Source organism: Sebastes umbrosus, chromosome 4 (genome assembly GCF_015220745.1).
Source record: "Sebastes umbrosus isolate fSebUmb1 chromosome 4, fSebUmb1.pri, whole genome shotgun sequence".
NCBI lineage: Eukaryota > Metazoa > Chordata > Actinopteri > Perciformes > Sebastidae > Sebastes > Sebastes umbrosus.
Window position 1 is genome coordinate 25,270,251 of NC_051272.1, and position 21,556 is coordinate 25,291,806.

A 21,556-nucleotide genomic window follows, 5' to 3' on the forward strand; every position below is an offset into this window, starting at 1 on the left:
TGACTGTGGTGTCTGTAAATCCAGATCTCAGTCAAACTGATGTTAGGGTTGTCAAATTTAACGAGATAATAACGCGTTAACACAAATTTGTTTGATTTCTTCAGCGCATTAACGCAACAACAGCTAGAGTGAAGATACTGGTACCATATGAAATTAGAAAACCGAAGGAATCCAATGGTACCATCCATGTCATACTAGCTTGTCGTGAAGGAGGCTAAATAATGCTCCAAACGTACGCAACATTTTGGCGAGGAAAAACTTACATGGCCATTTAAAAGGGGTCCCTTGACCTCTGACCTCAAGATATGTGAATGAAAATGGGTTTTATGGGTACCCATGATTCTCCCCTTTACAGACATGCCCACTTTATGATAATCACATGCAGTTTGGGGCAAGTCATAGTCAAGTCAGCACACTGACACACTGACAGCTGTTGTTGCCTGTTGGGCTGCTGTTTGCCATGTTATGATTTGAGCATATTTTTTATAGTAAATGCAGTACCTGTGAGGGTTTCTGGACAATATTTGGTCATTGTTTTGTGTTATTAATTGATTTCCAATAATAAATATATACATTTGCATAAAGCAAGCATATTTGCCCACTCCCATGTTGATAAGAGTATTAATCAATTGACAACCCTAACTGATATAAATGATTACTGGTGAAATGGAAAATACAATACAAGAGGTAAAACACGCCCTGGTCCAGTAAGACAGAAAATGTACTACTGTAGCAGCAAACATACACGGCTACAGTATCTCACCTGAGTGTGGACTGGTATGTTGCTGTAGCCTAGAGGGAGGCCAGAGGAGACAGTGGGGGCTACAGGGGGTCTTGAGAAATGAATGGTGTTCTGATTCAGAGCGTCAAAAACTGCATTGGTGGGCCGACTGTGGCACATATCCATGATGCGGAAAGACAACTGCACTCTGGAGAGAACAAGAGGAGATGTAGTGGGGTGAGGAGGAAAATTGTAGGACTGGAGTTCAAACTACAGTCAACAATAATTAATTTATGCCATCCCTGTGTACACTGCTGGTTACTACAGGTGCCTTACTGGTTACTGTGTGGGTAGTCCAGCAGATGAGTCATCGTGAGGAAGGGGTGATTGAGGACGCTGGAGGGAACAGTCCTGTCCTCGGCATCGATCAGCAGCATGCTCTTCAGTAGAGACACAAACTCCCTCCTGTCAGCCTTGTCTGCTTGCATGTCACTGGTATCAGGACTCAGCACCAAGTTCACCTGATAGATGGGAGCAGAGAGAACACATTGCATATGAGAACCACAATCAATTAAAAAAAAAACAGGAGTAATTGAACATATCAGCTGATATGATTGTTATATATATATGTATGGTACGCAGAAGTCATTTGGTCTGGTTGGACTCACGTGTGCTATGTCATCCAGACAGGTGAAGATGTACTTTCTGGCCTCTTTGGATTTAAGTCCCGTCTCTTTCTCGTGCTCTTCTGTTGTCTGGAGGAGGAACAGAAACATTAAGATTAAACAATCTCCAGTATGGAGGTGTAGTGTTTAAAGATTTTTGTATAAACATGTTTTTTGCATCTGTGTTGAAAGCTACCGCTGTTTATATGATAAGGAATGAAAGGTCAAAGTATTACACAAAAAAACACAGGCAAACCATGTGTTTCCATGTAAATCTGTGTGGTCAGAGTGTTGGGTTTTTGCTGGGAAGTACATGGACAGATAAACATTAGGCTCACATTCATTTAAAATTTATTTAAGAGTGAGCTCAGAAGGTAGTCTAAACACAGTTTCACATTTCCTAGAGGTTTCCTCAGGGTGTGCTGGCTTCGTCTTGTTTTGAAAAGCTTATGCATCTGTTTCCCATTGGTAATGTACTACTTCATACTTTTTTTCCTGGCTGCAAGGACTGACTTTCAGCTTACCAGTTAATCTGTGTCCCCACCACCACAGGAAACTGTGACTGTTGATGATGTGTGGTTGATGGGAGGATGTGGACTGTTTGCGTGATAACATGCATGTTACATGAGTGTATATTTGTGTGCAGGTACTTTTATTTTCCAGGAGGCGTAGGGAGAGTTGGACTCTTTGGAGAAGAAACGAGAGGTCTTGGTCCCCTTGTTGAGCAGCTGCTCGGCAGGCAAGCCCTGAGTCTGAGAGATGTACCGGATCTGAGCAGAGAGGGAGAGAGAGCAGAAACAGGAGTGGAAAAATTAATAGGAAAAATTAAAAAAAAATTCAAGTATAGAGAAATGACAGAGGAAAGTAATGAAAGAATAAATAGGAAAATGTGGAAAAAGAGAAATGTGTGTTTACTTATGTTATATTCTGCAACTTGGATTTTGTCTGGGCTGGTCTATAAGCCGCTTGTTATCTAATACGGCATGGTAACATCCCTGCACTTCAACCTTTACTGCACTGCCAAACTGACATAGATGGAGCACTTCACAGGCTGATGCAGCAAACAAGCCACACACACAGAAGTCAGAGGTTGTTGACACTTGTGTGCAAAATTTAAAAAAAGTATATCACGCACTGAAGATTCAGTTTATGATAATAGCTTTCACACCCTGCATTACTTAGAAATAGTAGTCCTTCCTGAACGTAGCCACAGACACGCCACTTGAGACTAAATTCATGCTTAGCCTACACAAGTATACTCAAAGCCTCATCTTCAATTTCTTCTTATTTGAACTTTAAGTGACAGATAAAAATGTGATGGATTGATGTAAATCTTATGAACAGAGAGTAGGGTTGGATGATTGGACGAATATATATCAGCTTTTGGCGATTGGCTGAGTACATCACCAGTTGCTCTTTTTGGGTGATTATTGGGGCGATGTTTGTCATATTATGTTGTTAATTTAGTGGTTTGCCTCTGAGAATGAGAGACGCTCAGCTCAGCCGCTGTTAAGCAGCTCAGTGCGTATAGTCAGTTGTTGGGCTGCCTCAAGAAAACATTCAGAAAATACAAGAATGTAGTAGTAACCTTCAAAATCATCTATTAATTAAAAGGGTTTGGGATTTTTTTGACCAGTATGAATTTCTCATATGATTATGGGTCATGCCTTTCTTATTTGTCGATATTTAATTTTTTTTTTTTTATTATTTCATTGTTTTAAACACTCAGCATTATTACTGATTATTTTCTTTAATATAATATACCTACAAATATGACTCCTCTGCCAAATTAAGCCCAGTTTCCTCCGCAAGAACTTTCTCCCAGAACTAAGAACCTTTTGAGGAAGTCATTGCGTTTCGACCGCAGGGGCCAGGGTCTAAATTAAGTTCCGGGCACATTTTATGGGGGCCTTTTAACCCCCCTAAAAAGGCCCTGGTCAGGGGGTAGTACTTTTTGAAAGTACCAGAACTTTTGGGGTGGAGTTTGCAGGGATGACCATGAAACACACAAACAGCCCCGCTGCTTCAACAGCTTCAACTCGTGTACGCTTCATTCATAAACAAGGAAGTACTCTAGTATTTAGGAGTGAACATTTCTCTCGTCACATGTCATGTTGCTTTTTCATACGTCAGCGGACTAATTTGCCTAATCTTCACAGGTCTTTAGAACGCAGACAACAATGGGCTGAAGGAACCTTTTAGTTCCTTGAGAGGAATAGTTTCAGGACCTAAAAGTTCAGGGAACTTTTGGTAGAAACCCGACTTTTGTGTCATGTTTTACATGCAAGACCCACGTTTTACTGCCGTTATTCATCATCTGTGATGTGAAAACATCAGATGTCCACACAGTAAGACAAATATGTCATGATTTAATTATAAAATCCTAGCACAGCACGGAGAGTCTCTCATGCCGGGCTGCTGACAGAGCTGTCAGCCAAACACTCAGTCACACCGAACGGCAATAGAAGAAGTTGATCCAGCCTCAAAAGTAGTTTAGCTGACTTCATTAATAGTCAGCACCAGAGCTGAGAGCATCAGAGCAGCCAACGGACACAGGTCGCACTGCCCTGCCTCGTGCTGTTCGGCATCTCGCTGCCTTCTGATTCCATCACCCTTCTCTACCTTCCATCACAGGGTTGTGGTTGGGTCATTTTGGGATATGACTTGGTTTGTAAAGTCTACAGAGCCTGCCATGTTGTTATTCTGCATTGCTCTGTACAATGAGCAGGGTTGGAAATTAACACCAGCCACCAGCCAAATGCTGGTAAAATATACAAGTGGCCGCTAGATTTGCTTCACTTACCAGCCAAAAAAACAATGGTCATCTATGAAGTGGCTGGTAGATTTTGTAATCTACTAGCCACAGTGGCAGGTGGACAAAAAAGTCTATTTCCAACAGTGACAATGACGCAAAAAAGAAAAATGATTAGACAGTCATTTCGTGGCTTCTTTAGGGGCAGTTATTTTCCCTCACACTCACAACTCTTTTCTTTCTCACCTGACACACAGACAGTAAAATCCATCACACAAAGACAGTTTGTTGTAGTTAACTAAAAAATATGATACAACTGAATCATGCAGATTCATTAGATTCATTGTTTTTACTGGGGGCTCCAAACATGGCTCTGATGTAGAACTACATCATGTCAGTTGGTTTACCTCTATGACCATAAAAAACGTATTTCTACTAATTTATTTTTTGCCATTTTGTTTGTTTTTCAGTTCACGAAAGATTTAAAATATGACGCGTTGATGATGATTAAAAAAGGAGTGGTTTCCAGCACCGTTTGATTTGCAAGTTATAAAATATACTTATTCATTTCACAGGAGGTACCAGATATGTGCCAACTTTTCCCAAGAATTCATTCAGCTCTCTGGCCTGCCCTGTTTTTATTACCCCTATCAAAATTTTATGATGCCTAACAACATCAGGCAAAGTGACTGCCGATGAAAACTAGCCTTTCAGCTAACTCGGGTACATTTACATTTGTTTGAATGTTGATTAACGTGCATTGTCCTCTTTCAAATAAAAACAGAATTACCACCTTGCGGTTGCATGCCTCAGCCAACCAGTCAAGTTGCAGTTCACATCCATGTTGGTCCAAAATGTCATCACTTCATAATTTTTATTTTATTAGACATTTCTGTGAAATTGTCAAAATTAGCATATGAATTCTTGAGTTATGGCCAAAAATGTGTTTTGTGAGGTCACAGTGACCTTTGACCACCAAAATCTAATCAGGTCATGCTTGAGCCCAAATGGACGTTTGTGCCAAATTTGAAGAAATTCCCTCCAGGCTTTCCATGAGATATCGTGTTCACAAGAATCGAACGGACTTGAGGTCACAGTGACCTTTGACCTCCAAAATCGAATCAATTCATACATGAGTCCAAGTTGACGTTTGTGCCATATTTGAAGAATTTTCCTCAATGCATTTCTGAGATATCGTGTTCACGAGAATGGGATGTACGGACAACCCAAAAACATAACTCGCTGGCGCGGAGGCATATATATAATAATTTCGTGACACTCAAGAAATCCCATGACCAATGGAAATCCTACAGTGATACAGGATATAGGAGTTTAACAGCCTGTATGTGTGTGTGTGCATGAGTGCACGTTTCTACGGCCCAGAACAAACACACTGACTGGCCAGAACCTGCTGATGGTGCACTGAACACTCACCACAGTGTGTGTGTGTGTGTGTGTGTGTGTGTGTGTGTGTGTCTACCATCAGGCTTATGCTTATAAATACATTTTGCTGTGTAGAGTGGAACTGCAGTGAGCCTTGGCATAGCACAGCATACTTTTCGGGGCTCGATATGCACGCGTGAGTGTGCGTCCTGGCATGGCCCAGTGGTACAACAGAGCGGTCATTGCTCAGTGAAGCTCTATCAGCCACTATCTCTGACTGATGACTGTCCAAACTGCTAGCTGCTGCTGGATGCACAAGTGACACCTAACTATAAACCCTCCAAAAACATACATACATGCATACGCATTAAACAGGGTCTCACCCGACAAGCCATCAACTCTTTAAAAAATGTAATGAACAAGAATGTTTGGTAATGGCGTGTACTATCGAAGTACAGCCAATCTCAAACATTTGGTTTGGCAAAGAAGCCCAAATAAGTTAGCTTGGAGGACTTTGTAGATTTCCATAAAAGGTCAAATCTAATTTCCTCCAAACATAATAAATGTCGAGATACGACAATACCAGGGTGTCCAAGTTTTTCTTTTCCCAAATTTCTAAACTCATACACTGTAAACATGATGGGCTTAATTCCAGTCTTCACAGAGTTGCTTATGGTCAAACACAGAGTAATCCTGTACTGGTCTGTGAATGTGTTGTGTGCCTTTTCCCATGCTCCCTCTCCCTCGCCGGGGGACTCCATTTAAAGTCCCAGTTGTGTAGTTTAGACCGCTCGACCCTGTGGGAAGATCATCACACGTTGCCAAGAACAATTTCCTGATTCACTCAGCTCAGATTAGCATTAGGTGGATTTCATGCTGGATTTGTTGGACTTCACTCATACGGCGAGAGAGAGATCAGGGAGCAACAACAAATACAGGTTTAACTAGATAATGAAGATATGGTTGAGTTTTGGCTGCTGGCAAAGCAGAGACCGAAGAATTATACACAATAAATGTGTATTCTGTAATCTCTGAAAAATGATATTTCTTTGTTTATTTTGTCCTCTTTACGCCGTTGGTGGGAGAGAGGGATAGATCTTGATCCCTCCTTCCCTCCCTTTGAGAGTGTGTGTGTGTGTGTGTGTGTGTGTGTGTGTGTGTGTGTGTGTGTGTGTGTGTGTGTGTGATACAGTAGCTGGTAGCTATTGCGTGTGAAGAATGTTACCTGGTCGTACTCCAGTGCTCCAGGGTAGAGGGGCCAGCCCAGAAAGAGCTCAGCTATTACACAGCCCAGTGACCACATGTCTATGGCCTCGCAAAATGGCAGGCCCAAAATAATCTCTGGAGCCCTACGGAGAGAAAAGAGAAGCAGAAATAGGTTACTTTTTGGGAGTTTGTCACTAGGGTTGGGTACCGTTCATATTGGGACTGATACCGGTACCTTTTTTTGGTACTTTACTCTCTCTATAATAACAAATTTCAGTTGTAAAAAAAAATGAGTACAAACTTTTCAATTTCAACATTCTTTTTCATTTACAACATTTTTCACACCACACAAAATAACCTCCTCCCTCTTCCCTACCAAAAACCCGTTCCTACAATGTCCAGCCTGTCACCAGGGCATAGCGTGAGAACTAGGGCTGTCAATCGATTAAAATGTTTAATCGCAAGTGATTGTCCATAGTTAATCGCACATATTTTATCTGTTCAAAATGCACCTTAAAGGGAGTTTTGTCAAGTATTTAATACTCTTAACAACATTGTAATGAACAAATATGCTTGCTTCATGCAAATGGATGTATATATTTATTTTTGTAAATTAATTAACAACATAAAACTCTGACAAACATTGTCCAGAAACCCTCACAGGTACTGCATTTAGCATAAAAAATATGCTCAAATCAAGAAAAGAAACAAAAAACATATCAAGCCAACAGGCAACAACAGCTGTCAGTATGTCAGTGTGCTGACTTGACTATGACTTGCCTCAAACTGCATGTGATTATCATAAAGTGGGCATGTCTGTAAAGGGGAGACTCGTGCGTACCCATAGAACCCATTTTCATTCACCTATTTTGAGGTCAGAGGTCAAGGGATCTCTTTGAAAATGGCCATGCCAGTTTTTCCTAACCAAAATTTAGCGCAAGTTTGGAGCATTATTTAGCCTCCTTCGCGACAAGCTAGTGTGACATGGTTGGTACCACTGGATTCCTTCCTCTAGTTTCATATGATGCCAGTATCTTCACTCTAGCTTTAAAAATGCATGAAAGACATTAGTGGCATTAAAACGAATTTGCGTTAACGCGTTATTAATTTCGACAGCCCTAGTACCAACAGCAGAAGCATTCCAGGTTGGTACTGGCCTGGGTGAAAATACATAATACATTTTTCTGGTATTTCAGTGTACATTTTAAGCACCATACTGACAAAACATCTATTTTGGGTGGCATTTTATATGACCCCATTTCACTTCTTAAATTACATTTAGTTTAAAGGAAAGTGAGCTAAGTTCATTCTAAGATTACCACAAAGCACGGCACATGCCAGTCTCTATCCAAGAAATGACAGTCTCATCAACAACAGGTTTTTCAGGGTTCACAAATTGAACATTACAGCCATATGACGTGCATGCACTGTTGCTTTAACAAAGAACTAAATCTTTTCCAACGAATGGACTTTGCCACTTGCACAATTCAAATGGGACTAGTAATCTTGCAGCAGTAGTGCAAGGCGACGTATGAAAACAATGGGCTATTAAGCCGGGACACAGCAGCTGAGCAACAGTGCTGCAAATAGTAACCACTGCTGTGACGACCACAGGGGAAATGACTGTTGCCAAGCAACAACCGGACGCAAGACCATAATGTAACAGTATTACAGGGCGATAAATGGGGCCATCGCTCACCGTTCTATATGTGTGTTTCCATGTGTGCATGTATGAATGTGTGTAAACAACACACAATTGCAGATGTCAAGTCCATCACATTTACAGCACAGCCCATGCTTTCTGCCCTCCCTGGCCTGGAAGAGGAAATTACACTTTGCCATTTCCTATTGCTCCTTCAAGAGGAAGAAGTCCAGTTATGCAACACCAAACAGTGTCTCAAACATTTACAGAACACTCCTGCAAAGTGGGGAGTAAGAAACTGTTTGTGGTGTTCTTAGGTTTATATAAGTTTTAAGTGTTAGGATAAACAGAGGTGGAATTGCCCAGAGACAAAGATCACAAAAAAAACTTTGTTTGGCAACACAGGAGCCTTAAGCAAGGACTAAGGCCAGTTAAAATACATTTAAACACTCTTATCAAAGGAAAATTATATAAAACAAATTCACAATGAAAGCGCAAAGAAAAAAATAAATATAATGGCATGGGTGAACAAACTACACAATGACAATGCAAAATAACAAAATAAGGGGAAACTACAGCCACAGCTGTCAGCTCTGCTTAACTCGCGTTGCACAAACTAAAGATAACCTGAGGCCAAGTTAGTGCTGACTTAAGAGGAGGAAACAGAGATAGGGAGGTTCTGGTTTTAACTGTACTTTGCTTTAACATCCATGGCCTCTGGAATTGCTTAATGTTTGGGATACGAAAACAGAGATATGGGAACAAGAAGTTTTACAGTAACATTTGAGATTCTTCTGTCGAAAACTTATTTTTTTTTGTAGCTATAAAGTTTGGAGAGTGTTAAAACATTATTTTTGACAGTAAAAACAAATGAAGAATTTTGACTTCACATTGATATTATGGGGGGAGCTTTCCAGAGAAGTAACAGCTCATCACATACACATATAACACACCCACAGGTGTTTGGCAGCCAGACCAGCTTCCAGAACGAACTGTTCACACTGGAGCGCAGCAGTTACAAACACTGTGGACTGTATGGAAACACACCCATGCTGCGTACAGACAATAACTATGGATGCACACACTTCAGGAACGTACATATCTAAGTGTGTGTTCAACATGATGAGATGGGACTCGTTACAGGAGATGTGAACCCAGTGCTTCAACACCTGTGGACACATATGAGACACATCCCACTGCATTACTAGGGCGTGGGACAGCAGATCAAGTTACATGAGAGTGAACACGCATGCTCAACAAAAACAAGAGCAACACAGACTGAAAGCAAAGATCACCGGAAAGACACCACTAGAATATCAAACACAAGTAGGATGCGATTTCTTTCTCTTACATTTTCAAAATGCTCGCACAAAGTCCTTACTTGTTAAAGGATGGCAACACAAATTAAAAGTAAAATATTTGTTTACAAAATTAAATTCTTATTAGAAGAAAAGAAGAGAGAGAGAACGGGGTTGGATAACTGTGTTTCCTCATGTTAAACTGTGGCTCTGGACAACATCAGTTTCACTTTTTTGTATACCTGCTGGTTTGTACCACAGTAGCAACTACTGTTTCTGGGGTCCGTATCAAGAAAACAATTAAACTGACTGGATACGTGAACAAAGCATGACAGGCAGTAGTATATCAGAAAAAGAAAAAACTAAGTAAGGTTAAGCCAGGACAAAACTATAAACACCATGCAATTATTTCAGTTGATAAGAAAAAAAAAAGCCTTTAGGTAAGGAACAGGGAATTTAGCAACATGAATGCACCACTTAATGTGAGTGATCATGTATTATTCATTATGCATGTACAAGTCGAGTATGAGTATGGGGTCCACCGCCATTCATGGCTTCCCTACTGACCTTCAGAACAAACTAGGACAGACAACATTAATCCACAAACATTGGACATGTCTTTTTCACCGTTTTACTTCCCCAAACCAGTGAAAAGGTCACCAGTTGTGTTAAAACCACTCATCTTCTAGAAGTTTTTGTTCAACTGTGGAGTGAAACTGACAGTGTGAGCCGGTCAGCAAAACTCAACTCAACATATGGATGCTTTTTAGAGAGGAGACCCGGGGCTACGTGTCAGGGCCTAGTACTCAGGATTCAAATTTCCTGCTCCTTCCAAAGAGTACTTAGCAAAACACATATCTGAATATCTACCTCACCAGGCTAGTGAGAGTGTAGAGGAATGAGATTGACAGCTTATTGTCCTGTGGTTGATGAAAAGGAAATGCTTTACCCTTGGAAACAAGCGTGGGCGTCATTAAACGTTGTCACCTGCCACTAACTTCCACATGCCAACAATTCCACAATGTCCACCGCTGCTATGTTTACACAAGCACAGCGCGCTAGCTCAGATATAAACAAATGGTTACATACAAGCTAAAACAAAAGCAGTCTGTATGTAGTCTAACTTTTTAGCTTAGTATAAGAATTTTAAGATACGTCGCAAATTAAGTTTAGCTTAGTTTGCCACGTATCTTAAAATTCTTGTAAACTAATCTGCTTGCTGAGACAAAGCAGCCCCTCCTCCCTCTACCAGCGGTACCTGCAGCAGTGATTCACATCATCAGAGGGAAGATGACAGAGGACAGGAGGAAGGACTGATGCTTATGATATCTGTGTTCTTCATTCTTTCTTAACTTCACTCAGGAATATTATTTATTTTATCAACATTTTATATTAGTTTCCAGTAAAATATGATTGCGTTTATATAGTGATTTGCTGTTGTAAACATTACTGTTGCTGCTCTGGAAACACTTAGTTATATTTATAATATAAATAAATTCTAATCCTGTTGTGAATTTATTCTTTTTTTAAGTAATATATTAAGAAGTTATTATTTAGTGATGAAAAAGAACCGGTAAGAGTATCGATAAATAACCAAACTCTCAAAAAGAGTAGTTGTATCAATAAAATATTAACGATACCCATCCCTACACAATCCTCTTTGTGTTTCATCTGAATATCTACGTCGAATAGTTGAACAAATGTGTATGTACTATTACAATGCGACTTGTGTAAAACAACACCTCTGTGACAAAGAAATCACACCACGATGAAGGAAGCCTAACACAACCTGCCCAAATCTGTAAGCATGCTAAGATGATAGCCATCTTTCCTTCCACCTGATCTGCTCAGCTGAATTATTCACATAGCCCAGTGCTCCATTTTCATTGTGGGAGCTGGTTTTACGTCACCAGCCCCCGCAGGACAGCACAGTCACCTCACCAGGCCCCGCTGTGTCATGCTGCCATGGCAACAACACATTAGAGCATGACAAGCATTGAACAGCTTCTGCCAGAGACTTCTATCCACAGAGTTCTGCTTATAAAATCAACAAAGTTCAAGTACGTATCCATTACAAAGCATCATCCCGATGACTAAGCAAGATTTCAGCAAAAAGGTTGCACCTGTTTGCTGTAGGTGAATAAAGACACCCAGGGCCCACTATAGCAGAAGTTTAGATTCTGTTTGCATTGGTGTGGACTATCAAGGTCCATTCAGGGCCAAGGACAAGTTAGATGGACAAAATTGTTCACGGTTTCATTCAAAATTATGTGGAATGCATCTTTATATGGATCTATAGAAATGTACAACTTATGACAGTACAAAACCCGACTAGCATGAATAAGCATTCCCTTGAGGACACTTCAAGTTGCAAACACTACAATTACTGGACATGCTACCACCTAGGGGGGGTAAGAAAATAATAATATGAGTATCGTGATATTATTTTCTTACACCCCTAGGTGGTAGCATGTCCAGTAATTGTAGTGTTTGCAACTTTTAATAAATCGCAATGTATCGCCTTGCTTGCTGTATCGCAATACATTGAATCATGATACGTATCGTATCGTCAGATTCTTCAATACTCAGCCACAAATCCAAACCAAATACTGAGTGAACTTGCTTAAAAATGAATGCTGATGCCAAAAGCCCATCTTTTTTAGTGAATAGCAACATCAAATCTTTGTAGAAAAAGTTTAGTGTACTAAACATGCATTCCTTCTTTAAAACATACCAGAGTAGCCGCCAATCAAGCTACTCATTGCAGGTGGCAGTATGCTACAGAATAATACTGAATGGGAATGTACTGTGAGTAACTGAGGCAAGTAGCACTAGCAGCGCTGCACACTGGCTAGGGGTGTAAGAAAATATTCTCAAAACCACACTACTTACTGTATAGGAGTTTACATGCAAAGCTAAACTGAGTCAATACTTTATTTCATTTGCAAAGATATGCGGCATCTCAGTGTGTGCCCTCTCAAAGTAGTGCTATGATTTTGGATGTTACAGTGATAAATGCAAATCCCACTGTTCTGATTGCGTAATTTTTTAAAACTTTTTTAACTCAGATTTTAAAACATATGGTGGTGTGATCTTTATACTGAGTTTCCCTAAAATTAGATTAAAAAAAAAAATCACAATGCATCGCCTTGCTTACAGTATCGCAATATATTCATTAATATATGGCTGTTAAAAATTCCAAGTTTAAATGGACAACATTGGCACAGAAACTATTGAATCATCTGAGTGGGAGATATGCACACCCTTTATTAGTATTCATAATCAAGACAATGTTAGTGGCGTATGTCTCATCAATGTTTGTTATATGCTAATGGTTAAAAGGCCCAATCTGCTCATTTTTTGAGCATCAGGCAATTAGCATTTTAAGAGTCTCTCATGTGATCTCCCTTTAAAATATGGGTGTGTTTTATTCTACAAGGTGCCCATGCTGGTAAACAAACCTTTACCAGCATCAGAAAATATTAACAACTTGGATTCTAATGTTGTCTAGTGTTGGTATGTGCATTAAAACAACTTCAGTTACAGTGTGTGTGGGAGTGGATATAAACCTGTATTTATAACCTGTATTTATTGTGCCTTTAATGTAAGCGTTAAGACGACCTCAATTTTACGGCCCTTAGGGTTTTCTTTATGTCTTTAAAAACTGACTTTTGCATCAAAGCCACACTGCTGGCAATGCTACTACCTATGGTTCTGGAAAATCCAGGGAAAACCCCAGAGCTGTAAAAAAAAAACCTCCTCCTACTCACTGTGGTGAGGCCAGCATTTCTTTACAACTTCACCGTGGCAACAATACAGTACAGCCATTATGCAATATGAGCACTGGAGATGAGGAGACACTTTGTCCTGCAAAACACTCTCCTGATAACCTGATGTACAAACAAAACGACACACACACCGCTCTGGGACTCGTATTACATAACCATATAGATAGGAAAAACAGTACAGTGCAGTGAAAAACAGTGTGGTGACATCTCCATATGAATACAGACATTTACCTATCCCGGCCTTCCAACGCATGATGCACTAAGTAAACTATGAATGCGTATACTACCAGCTGTCATCAGGGCTAAACTGACTCCCACACACAAACACACGGTGGAAGGGAGGTAGAATGGCAAGCAAATCAAGATAAAAGGCTGGTGGAAGTGCTCGTGTCCCATTATAAACAAAATAGTCACTGTGTCTGTAATCTTTGAATAACCTTGCAACTCAATGGCCTTCCATTATTTGGCAAAAGGCACAAAATATATTTTTTGCAAAGAAAAACTTCAGAAGAATAGATTGAATCTGTTGCACACTGCTGGTGGCCACAGAAAACTAAGGTTGATGTTATACTACTAGGGCTGTCAAAGTTAATGTGATAATAACGCACAAATTTCTCTAACGCATTAACGCAACTTACGATTTTCAGGTTGTAGTGGGCTCAGTTTTACAGCTAGAGTGACGATATGTGAATGAGGCTAAATAACGCTCCAAACTTGCACAAAATTTTGGCGAGGAAAAACTGTCATGGCCATTTTCAACGGGGTCCCTTGACCTCTGACCTCAAGATATGTGAATGAAAATGGGTTCTATGGGTACCCACGAGTCTCCCCTTTACATACATCCCCACTTTATGATAATCACATGCAGTTTCAAGTCGTAGTCAAGTCAGCACACTGACACACTGACAGCTGTTGTTGCCTGTTGGGCTTGAGTTTTTTTTGTTTCTTTTCTTGATTTGAGCATATTTTTTATGCTGAATGCAGTACCTGTGAGGGTTTCTGGACGGTATTTGTCATTGTTTTGTGTTGTTAATGGATTTCCAATAATGAATATATACATACATTTGCATAAAGCAAGCATATTTGCTCCACTCCCATGTTGATAAGAGTATTAAATACTTGACAAATCTCCCTTTAAGGTACATTTTGAACAGATTAAAAAAATGTGTGATTAATTTGCATTAATCATTATTAACTATGGACAATCATGCGATTAAATTCTATAATCAACTGACAGCACTATAAATACTACACAAACTTTCATGTCGATACAGCTTTGTGGCCCTAGCAGGTAAAGTTAACAATCTCGACACACCAATTTTCATTTCCAAGAATCACATCTGAGTTTAGTTATCGCATAGCATGTTAGGGTACATTGTGTAACCTACATGAAGTATCCAGCCTTGGCAGCTGTTACGTATACACACGTATACGTATGAGCACACCCACACACACACACACACACACACACACACACAGGAACGTCTGAATGTTTTTTCCTGGATCTAAATGTGGGTTTTCACATACCACATTCTTCCCTGGCCTTCTGTGTCCTGAGTGACCTCCCTAAAATTCAGTGCCAGCCCCGTTTTAACTGCACTATGATCTCAGCGTTGCCGATGTTGCTCTGAGACAAAACGTACACAAGCACACATGAACGCACACTCGTACACACTTAACCAGGTCAACTGCAAAGCCTTTATGTTATGTAACAACTATAGCTCTGCTCTCCTCCTCGTCTCTGTGACGGGGGGGCCTATAGAAAGTGGCTTACTTTTGCAAAAATGGAGAAGTTTCACCCAGGGTTAACACTGGCATTTTGGTGCTCTGAGGCTCTTTTTATATTTTACATTTGGTCTAAAGGAGTTTGCTTCAGGACAGCAAGCCCTCACACTTTTGAGTGATTTATACACCACTAGCAGAAATTATAGTTGAAATAACTGAGAAAATGTTAGTCTTTACAGGGCAATAAAATCAGGACTGCATAGAATGTAACGATGGGTGTGTACAGTGCAGAAATACCCAGTATCTCAACAGTATTTGTCATAAATTGCACAACGAGTTTGCAACACTTTCACCAACTCGATCGGCCTACTTGCTGAAACTTGCTAGTAAGAGCATAGGGGAATGAAATTGATAGCTTGTTGTACAGTGGTTAATAAAAAGGAAATGCTTTGCCTTGGAAACAAGCATGGACAATAATAAACGTGTCACCTGTCACTAACTTCCACATGCCAACAAGTCCACAATGACTCAACAATTTACAGTACATTTCAAACGAGAGAACCGGTTTTGATGTTGAACAGATGTTCTACTATGTACAATCTGTAATTATTGTTTTTGAACTACAGCAGGTCCTTAGTGTATTGTGTGGCATAATGTGAGTTAACAGCTTAATGAAGTTCTTTTGCGCAACAATTTGTCTTGAAGTTCACAATCCTGTTTGTGTTTCGTAAGCACACTCTCCCTCTCACCCTAGGCTACGAGACATGCCAACCATTTCATGACGCTGTTCCTCATGTAAACATCTCAGTTCCTCTGCACGTTATGCAAGAGCAGCAGAGTTTAGGGCATGATGTGCTGAACACGGATCAGACATGCATGCATGCAGGCGTATATGTGCGCCTAAAGAGTGAGGGAGCGGGGCAAACAGAGAGACAGCAGGTGAAGAGGACAAAAAATGAAAGACAGGAACAGAGGGAGGGGGTGGGGGGGCTGTGTATGTTGTGGAGCTCTCAGTGAGAGTGTGCAGGTTAACACAGAGCAATTCACATTACATAAGAGAGAAGGCCTTAACACATAAACCTTGGGCAAGACTTTACTAAGCTCTGTGGGAAACACACTGCGACAAACAACCATTTCCCTAGGACTAAGTCAGCTAACTGTGTTGGCATCTCATGATGATGAAGAATGGCATAACATTTCACTACATTACATATCTGATCTTCCTAAAAATATTCTATTTTGTGAATTTAAATTTCTGAACATTTTTTACTATTTGAAACCGGCTTCCTTCTGAGGTATGCAACTTTTTCATTCTTGTGGCATTTTTTGGTTTATCTCTTAACAAATGGAATAAATAACTCAACTATGCAATTCCTCATTAGAAATGTGGCATCTGGGTTGTGAAAAATATCACTGAACACTGAACCTGTAGAAATTTCTATGCTGACAGAAGCCAGTCTAATGCATTTACCCGATTACAGCGAATTATTTTTGCGGGTTTTAAAAACAGCTTTGATAAGTAACAGAAAAGAACCCTAACAAAACAAGTGTTTCAAAAGTATGAACAGGTATGTATGTCAGTCAACTCAAGCCTCAGCCACTGCAGGGTGACTCCCTTTCAGTGCTTTCAAGGTGTATGAGAGTAGAAAATAATCCAAAACAAAGTTGGTTCAATTAGTTTTTGAACTTAGTGAATGATAGGGCTGCACGATTATGGCCAAAATGATAATCACGATTATTTTGATCAATATTGAGATCACGATTATTTATCACGACTATTCATAGACTTTAGGGAAAAATTATTTTTATATTTTACTATTTGATTAATTGTGCAGCCCTTGTGAATGATGAATCCTACAGAGATTTGACTGAATGTGGAAGTCCTCACCTGTAGTATCTGGACTGCAGGTAAGTGGAGCAGACAGCCTTGGAGACATGGCTGGCTGAGCCAAAGTCAATAACCTTGACTCTGTAGGGCTGCCTGGAGGGGTCCACCAGCATGATGTTCTCTGGCTTCAGGTCCGCATGGATCAAACCCAGACTCTTGAGCTTCTTTAAGGCTGTTGCCACCTGTAAAGATAAAAAGACGTATTATGAGCAAGTTTGGCACTGAACTAATTCTGGGCCCAAAATTGGATACAAGCATCAACAAAACATTATCTTCTATGAGCACCTCTGTTTGCATCCATGGGTATGGGTATCTATGTGTATGGGTTATATCTGTGGATGTCTGCAACAGATGTCACTTTACCTGCTGCAGAATGGGCCTGATGATTTTCAGTGGCAGGGGACTGAACTTGTTCTGTTTTAGGAAGTCGTAGAGGTTTTGCTCCAGCATCTCAAACACCAAGCAGGTGTGGCTGCGGTGCTGAAAGCACTCCAGAGCACGCACCACATTGTGCTCATCTGCATTTTCACTGCTCAACCGGGCCAGGATCTCCACCTGGGGGTTTAGGAACGAGACAGAAAATAGCACAGGTTCAGTTCACATCATCAGAGCATAAAAGCAAAATAAAAGCAAGAAGAAAACTGTTCATTCGCATCGAGAAAGAAGAAACACAGTGTCTGTTGTAATCAAAATGGCAATAAGAAGCAGTGTTTCTGTCGTCATGTGCTGATGTGACGCCCCAACAAAATTTCAACTAAAACACTGAGAACGACACATTTGCTCTACCCGCACCACAAAAACACACAGATTCTCACCTCAATCTGTCCCTGACGTGCATAGGATGGGTGGTTCTTCAGTATTTTGACAGCCACCACTTCATTCGTTCCCCTCTTCCAGCACTTCACCACCTGGCCAAAGGTGCCCCGACCCAGAAACTCCAAGACCTCATAGCTGTTCTTCAAAGAGCACAGAACCTCGTGCTGAACTAACTGATAGTCACCATCTCCTGATCCAGTTCTGGTCACTGTAGCTCCTGCCACTGCCTCGGCGCTGCCATTACGCCTGATTTCGGTCCCGTCCACCCTAATTCCCATGCCGGTCACTGCCTCAACCCTGCTGTGTTGAGTGGGCAGTGTCCCTCCACCCCCTACTCTGACAGTGTCTGCATTGTTCCCGGTGCTGGTTTGCAACATGGCCACAGGGGGAGGAAGTGAAGGTAGAGCAGATACCTCCTCCACTATCTGCATGGTTCCGACACAGCTGTTCTCCTGCGGATGTTCTCCACCTTCACCTGCCTTCTGTTCACATCTCGGGGTGGCGCCTGTGTCTAGAAGGTTGGCGTATCCTCCTGTCGCTTGCCCCCTTCTGTTTCTGCCCTCTTCCTCCTCTGCTCTGATGCAGGCCCTCCTCAGTAGCCCGCAGTCCAAGCCTCCTCCTGATGGAGTTCCACCACTGTCTCTACGAAGCCTCACTTCCTGTGGGCCTCTGCTCTGGCTAAGAGACTCCTGGATCCCAGCTGGACCTTCTCTTTGTCTCTCCCAGCTCTCTTCTCTCTGTAATCCTGCAGTCTGCAATGCAAACTCCTCCCGCTCTCCAAGCTGTAGTCCCACGTGTGGTCTTCCTGAATCCGCACCAGCTGAGGATGGGATAACGCTGTTGGGATAGGCGATACCGTAGTTGACTCCAATCACATAGGTCTTGGACGTGGGTCGTTGCTGGAAGGCTCTGCTGGTGTTATTACTGTGGTGAGCTTCGTCTTTATGTCTGCTGGTACCACTGCTGCTGGTTCCTAAGGCACTTGTTTGAGCTGAGTGCAGGTGTGATGGGTAGATCAAGACTTGTGAGGCCATACCTAAAGAACAGAGACAAATAAAACACAGGCCACATGTATCATTTAGTCAAGGTTAAAGCAAAGTTGACACAAAATACATTTTCTACATGATTACGTAACATTAGGGGTGGAAAAATTGATTCACCTATGCATCGATATTTTTTTTTTACGATTTTGAAATAGATTTTTTAATGCCAAAATATAAATCACCACACTCCTGAGCAAGGTTGCAGTCTAAATAAAGCAATCATAAAAGCTGTCAAAGCAAATACACATCTAAGCCATCATGTCATCCTTTCTGGAAAGGGGAACTGGCATACTGTAATGGGAGATGGGGGAAGCCCGTTGCATCTCTTGCCTGTCCCTGCACGCTACACTGGAGTATGACTGGAGGGTCAGTTTCACACAAAGTAGAACAGCAAAGCAAGCAGTACCCTAGGGGGAAATGATACATCATGAAGCATGATGGGTGTTCTGCAACTCTGGGACATTTTACAAATACATCTATGAACTGAAATGACTGTCAACTAATCCCACTGGTTGATTGATAAACTTTTCTGTGTGGGATGCTACTGAAATATTGTTTTATGAACCATGCACATGAGTATTGTTATTGTTCTTTAATGTGATGACCAACAAGCAACATCCTCAATTCTGATCTGCTTCAAATACCCAAATTTGAGTTAATCAAATGCTGAAGTAAATTCAACAAAGGGAGCCCACAGTGAGCTGTGCTGGCTGCTGTTTTATTATATGACCTGTGTACTGATACAGCTGATAGAACTCAATGAATGTAATCAAGCAGGTCTCACTCAACCTCCATATTTTGTGAGATCTTGAAGACCAATGGTGATGTAATTAAATTTAAACAATTCAAAACAGTCTTCAGGATGAAAATTTTGTTTATATCACAAATACTATTTTCCCCAATATTAAATTTAAACCATATCTTTACATCTACTTTTAAAAAGGGACTGTATCTAACTTTTTACATGTATATATTGTTTATTGCCAATGTGTAAGCAGGTTGTAACCTAACCTAAAAAAATAAAACCTTCCACAACTTTCTGTTTTCCTCTATCAGCCTGTAGACTGCTTTTAATGTGAAGACCCGAGCCCATTTTTCCAGGAAAATCCAACGGATGTGACGTCATGCGCGCTTGGGAGTGCCTTAGCCATAGCTTACATTTAGTTAGAAATGGAGTCCGCTAACGCCACCAAACGACCAGCCTCCACCACAACTCAGACGCTAACACAAACTCCACGGAAGCACAAAAAAAGTTATATCTAGTGAAGCCCGTCCTGCAAAACAGAAATGTGACCGACGTCGGGCGAAAACTAATGTTGTGGGAGAATAGCAGAGCCAGTGTGAAGAGTGTGTGTGCACGTGGGAAGTAAGTGGTGAAGCAAGAGAGAGAGAGCGGCAGCAAGTGTGTGAGAAAACAAGAGTTATTTTAGCTTTCAGAATATGAAGTGAATGTACAGTGGAAGTTGGTGCAGAAATGTGTCTTGTTTCCCTGCTGCTGAGTGAAGTGAGTAATGTTATCGACTCCGACCCAGGAGACCAAAACTACGGTGTCTCCCCTGTGCCTTGTGACCACGGTCGGGAGGCTGAAGCAGGAAAAGTTAACACTAGTATCAACATCAGTCGGGCCTTCGATTCATGGAGGGACCTTCATTTGGCATTAACATTTACTGCCAAGCATGTGAAACATATAGTGATATTGTGGTTTTAGCTGCTAATGTTAATCAACATGATGCCTTTCAATTACGTTCAGTCTTGTGTGTGTCGCCTCACTGTTTTGACCGATTCTCGCTCGCGTCTACATAGTACGAGCACAAGCGCGAGCAACAGGCCGCTGACTGTTGGTGACTTAACGGCCACAGGTGTCACTGTTAACAAGCAATTTCTGATTCTTACAGAGAGTCCCTTTAAAAGTGACCCATATCTTGCATCTGAGTTTACACTCCAAACTACCCGCATGCATACATGAATAAGGTTCATATGTCTTATAAACACAGTGAAATCTGCAATGGACAAATGAGTGACAATTCTCCTTTCTCTAGCCCTGGGTAAGGCACTAGTAGTGTTGCTCACCCTCTCTGGTAGTTGGAGACACAAAAGAGGAACTGCAACCAAACTGTAGTGACCAAAAAACTCAGATCTGTGAATTGAAATGAAAGCCGCTTTTGCAAATATCTGATTTGTGATGTATTTAATACCATATGTGCTGTAAATGTTGCCCATAAAAAACCATCCATCCCATGTGTTTCTTCAACAGCTAACATGCAAGTCATGTAAGTTTGTGGCTATAGACACAAGCTTCTTTCATTTGGCTGATAATACTAAATGGAGTACATCACAGATAGGGTGTCACACATGACACAGAGTATATCAAACTTTCAACAATGTACACATTATTTTCAAATTTCAACAGTATTTTAAAGTTTCTCTTCAAGTTTTTTTTAAGGAACATTCCTCTCCTTGCAGCAAGTCATGACACCGTGATAATACGCAGAAAACAGGCGGAGGCCGATCCTCTCAGCCACACTTCCTGAATATTTCCAAACAGAGACATAGATTGTGCCTGACCGGGCTTACACTCAGTCTCAGGTGATTCCAGTTTTAAGGCTACATCACACATTTACACAAACAC

The 21,556-nt window shown here is 41.0% G+C and overlaps 1 protein-coding gene across 2 annotated transcripts in view; it reads right to left on the reverse strand.

The window, feature by feature from the left end:
• The window catches only part of LOC119487171 (homeodomain-interacting protein kinase 3-like), a 37,375-nt gene that overhangs the window by 13,447 nt on the left and 2,372 nt on the right, over positions 1-21,556 (reverse strand). For both annotated transcript variants that reach the window (XM_037767851.1, XM_037767850.1), the window contains exons 2-9: positions 17,884-18,920; positions 17,432-17,623; positions 17,069-17,250; positions 6,747-6,870; positions 2,037-2,156; positions 1,390-1,476; positions 1,058-1,242; positions 764-929 (exon numbers count right to left, since the gene is read on the reverse strand). In XM_037767851.1, coding sequence (XP_037623779.1) covers positions 764-929; positions 1,058-1,242; positions 1,390-1,476; positions 2,037-2,156; positions 6,747-6,870; positions 17,069-17,250; positions 17,432-17,623; positions 17,884-18,918 — 2,091 coding nt within the window. In that variant the 5' untranslated portion in view covers positions 18,919-18,920. The remainder of the gene's footprint in view (positions 1-763; positions 930-1,057; positions 1,243-1,389; positions 1,477-2,036; positions 2,157-6,746; positions 6,871-17,068; positions 17,251-17,431; positions 17,624-17,883; positions 18,921-21,556) is intronic.